The sequence below is a fragment of the Microtus ochrogaster genome, chromosome 5 (genome assembly GCF_000317375.1).
Source record: "Microtus ochrogaster isolate Prairie Vole_2 chromosome 5, MicOch1.0, whole genome shotgun sequence".
Lineage (NCBI taxonomy): Eukaryota > Metazoa > Chordata > Mammalia > Rodentia > Cricetidae > Microtus > Microtus ochrogaster.
In genome coordinates, this window is record NC_022012.1 from 95,633,157 (window position 1) to 95,636,000 (window position 2,844).

At 42.8% G+C, this 2,844-nt stretch overlaps 1 protein-coding gene across 3 annotated transcripts in view; it reads left to right on the forward strand.

Moving 5' to 3' along the window:
* Lars2 (leucyl-tRNA synthetase 2, mitochondrial) overlaps positions 1-2,844 on the forward strand; it is a 98,317-nt gene that overhangs the window by 62,549 nt on the left and 32,924 nt on the right. For all 3 annotated transcript variants that reach the window (XM_005348160.1, XM_026779348.1, XM_026779347.1), the window contains exon 10: positions 830-934. In XM_005348160.1, the coding sequence (XP_005348217.1) occupies positions 830-934 (105 nt within the window). The remainder of the gene's footprint in view (positions 1-829; positions 935-2,844) is intronic.

The window sequence follows — 2,844 nt, forward strand, 5'->3', positions numbered from 1 at the left end:
ATAACTTTTTATTATTTTTTCCTAAAATTCATAGTCTCTTTGTCTCTATGTGTCTCTCCCTTTCTCTCGTTTGCTTTGTATTCTTTGAATTTCTGGCAGAATCTTTCCACACTCTGTCAGCTCTTTAAAACTGTCAATAGAGTTTTCTCCAAACTCCAGCCTTCCAGACAATATTATCAGTTCTTTCATTTTCCTGAAGATACTCTGGACAGTTTGGTACAGGTCTGATTTGGTCACCCTCCAGGCCTTGGCTATATGTCTCGAAAGTTCCCTCTGACTTCCTTCTTGAGTGTTCTTGTGGCTTTTCTTTGCTGGGTTCTTGTTTCCTGGATCCTACACCTGTTTCTTTCTCCATTTAGCCTTTTGTCTTGCAAGAACACAATATCCCAGCACCTCCTAAGAACAGGGTGCGTGGAGAGGAACTGTTCTGTCTTTGGGTGTCTGGAAATCTCTTTTCTCGCTTTCTGCTTGCTAGCCACTTCATCATCCATTGCTTTAGAAGTTCCTGTCTCCTCTTTCATTCCAGGAAGGTTTTGTGTGTTTTATTATTCTCACTGCGGAGATAATTTCGAGAAGTAAAAGGTGGTAATGAGACGGCTTTTCCATCTGGAACTCTGAAACACCTTTCTTCTTCCCTGTGCATGTGGGAGGACTGAACTTTTCTCTCATGCTTGCTTAATCTCCTGATGTCCTCTGGTGTAAATTATCTGCTAATACCCTTCAAAGGACTAGCGCTGTAGCAATTAGCACGCAGCGTGGATGATATTGTGCTGCTTTTTCTCACTTGTCTGCTCTGGGGTGTGTCTGATAGATCTGCTCTTGTTTTCAGATTGCCTCACACCAGTGATGGCTGTGAACATGCTCACGCAGCAGGAGGTCCCCGTCGTTATCATGGCCAACGCTGACTTAGAAGGTTCTCTAGATTCGAAAATAGGTATGTGAATGTTCACATGTCATCTGTGCTAATAAATTATACCGGCTTAAGGGCAAAGAGTTCACTGTTCTTGCTGTCACTTCGAGTTTATCATTGATTCTGTGATGGTTTTTTGCTTCTCAGTGAAACTTTGTGTTCCTTTTTTTTTTCATTCTCTTTGGAGCTGAGGATCAAATCTAGGGCTTCACACATTGTTAGCAAAGCAATCTACCATAGCTGCAACCCCAGTCACTCACCTTCCATGTAAGCATTATTTAGTTAAGAACTACATATTTAGTTAAGAACATGGCAGTACACACCTGAATCCTAGCATTCAGGAGCCTGAGGTGGGACAATCACAAGTTTAAGGTGTTTTTTTTATGTATTTTATGTGTATGAGTGTTTTGCCTGCTTGCATGTATGTGTACCATGTATGTGCCTTGTGCCTTTGAGGTCAGAAAAAGGAATCAGATCTCATGGAACTGGAGTTACAAATGGTTGTGAGTGGGTGCTGGGAACTGAACCCAGGTCCTCCATATAAACAAATTATTTTAACTGCTGACTTGTCTCTCCAGTCTCGTATCACAAGTTTAAAGCCCATACGACATGGTAAAACACATCCTTAAAAATCAAAAGCAAGCATACAAACAATGATTAAAAAAAAACAAAAACCTGTGTATTTGAAAGTATAGTGGAGGGACGGTAAGACAGCAAAAGTGCTTGTCACTCAAGCCCGTCAACCTGAGTAGTTACTGAAACCTGAATTGGAATGTTGTCTTCCAGATCTCCACATGTGCCTGCACATGTACATATACACACACTAATAATAATGAGTGAATACATTCTTAATTTTTTTAATAAAGCGTATTGGGTATATCATGCCTTCCTGGTTGCTGTTGAGTATTTGAAAAGCCCAGGCTCATGGGCTGTGAGTTAACTTTGAACACTTGGACACCTGATATGGGAGATAATACAACATAGACTAAAAATCTAATTTCAAAATCCACAACAGGTTAGTGACTCAGTCCCAGCACTCAGGAGCCTGAGGCAGGAGGATCTTGAGTTTGAGGTTGGCCTAGGTTGTATAGTAAGGTTCTGTCACACAAAACCAAACCAAACAAAAATAAAATTCACAAAACTGCCAGCAAGTGCAGAGATGGGAGTTCCATGAGCATCGGATCCATGTGGGCATGATTTTCACCATCCAACCTGCACAGTTAGTATTTATCATATTATAGAGTACTCGTTTTTGGTTTTTCAAGACAGAATTTCTCCATGTAACAGCCTTGGCTGTCCTAGAACTCACAGAGATCCACCTACTTCTGCCTCCTAAGTGCTAGGATTAAAGGCGTGCACCACCACTGCCCTGCCTAGAGAGTACTCTTTATGTGACTAGATAAATGTGGCCACAGTGTCTCCTTTGGGCTGTCACTGAGTCACCCTACGCTGGACATTGAAGAGCTGGTAAAGACTATAAAGCACTTGTTGGTACTGTTTGCTGTTGCCTGGCATCCTCACCCCTCCATCCACTGACACTGGTTCCCTTGGCGTTGTGCTTGGTGTCACAGCTCAGCTTTGCCCCGCACTGTAGAGCTTCAGACATGTCCTCTGGAGCGTAAGCCATTCCTCTGGTGGGACCCTTCACTAGTGGGTCATGTCCGTGTGCAGTCAGCATTTTCCATGACCCTCAACACCGGGAGACGTTTGGCAAATTTGGGAGATATTATGTTTGTCCCTGCTGAGGAAGTAGTCCAGGAAGGAGCCAGTGAAGGCGTAAGTCATAAACAATCCCACACCAGTTTGGAATTATGATTAATAGGGTGGTATTTATTTAAAGGGGAAAAAACTTACAGATCACTGTCCCAGACAACAGCCCTCTGCACAATCAGGAAGAAGTCTAGTCGCCGGAACCGGAGCAGGAAGCAAAAAGA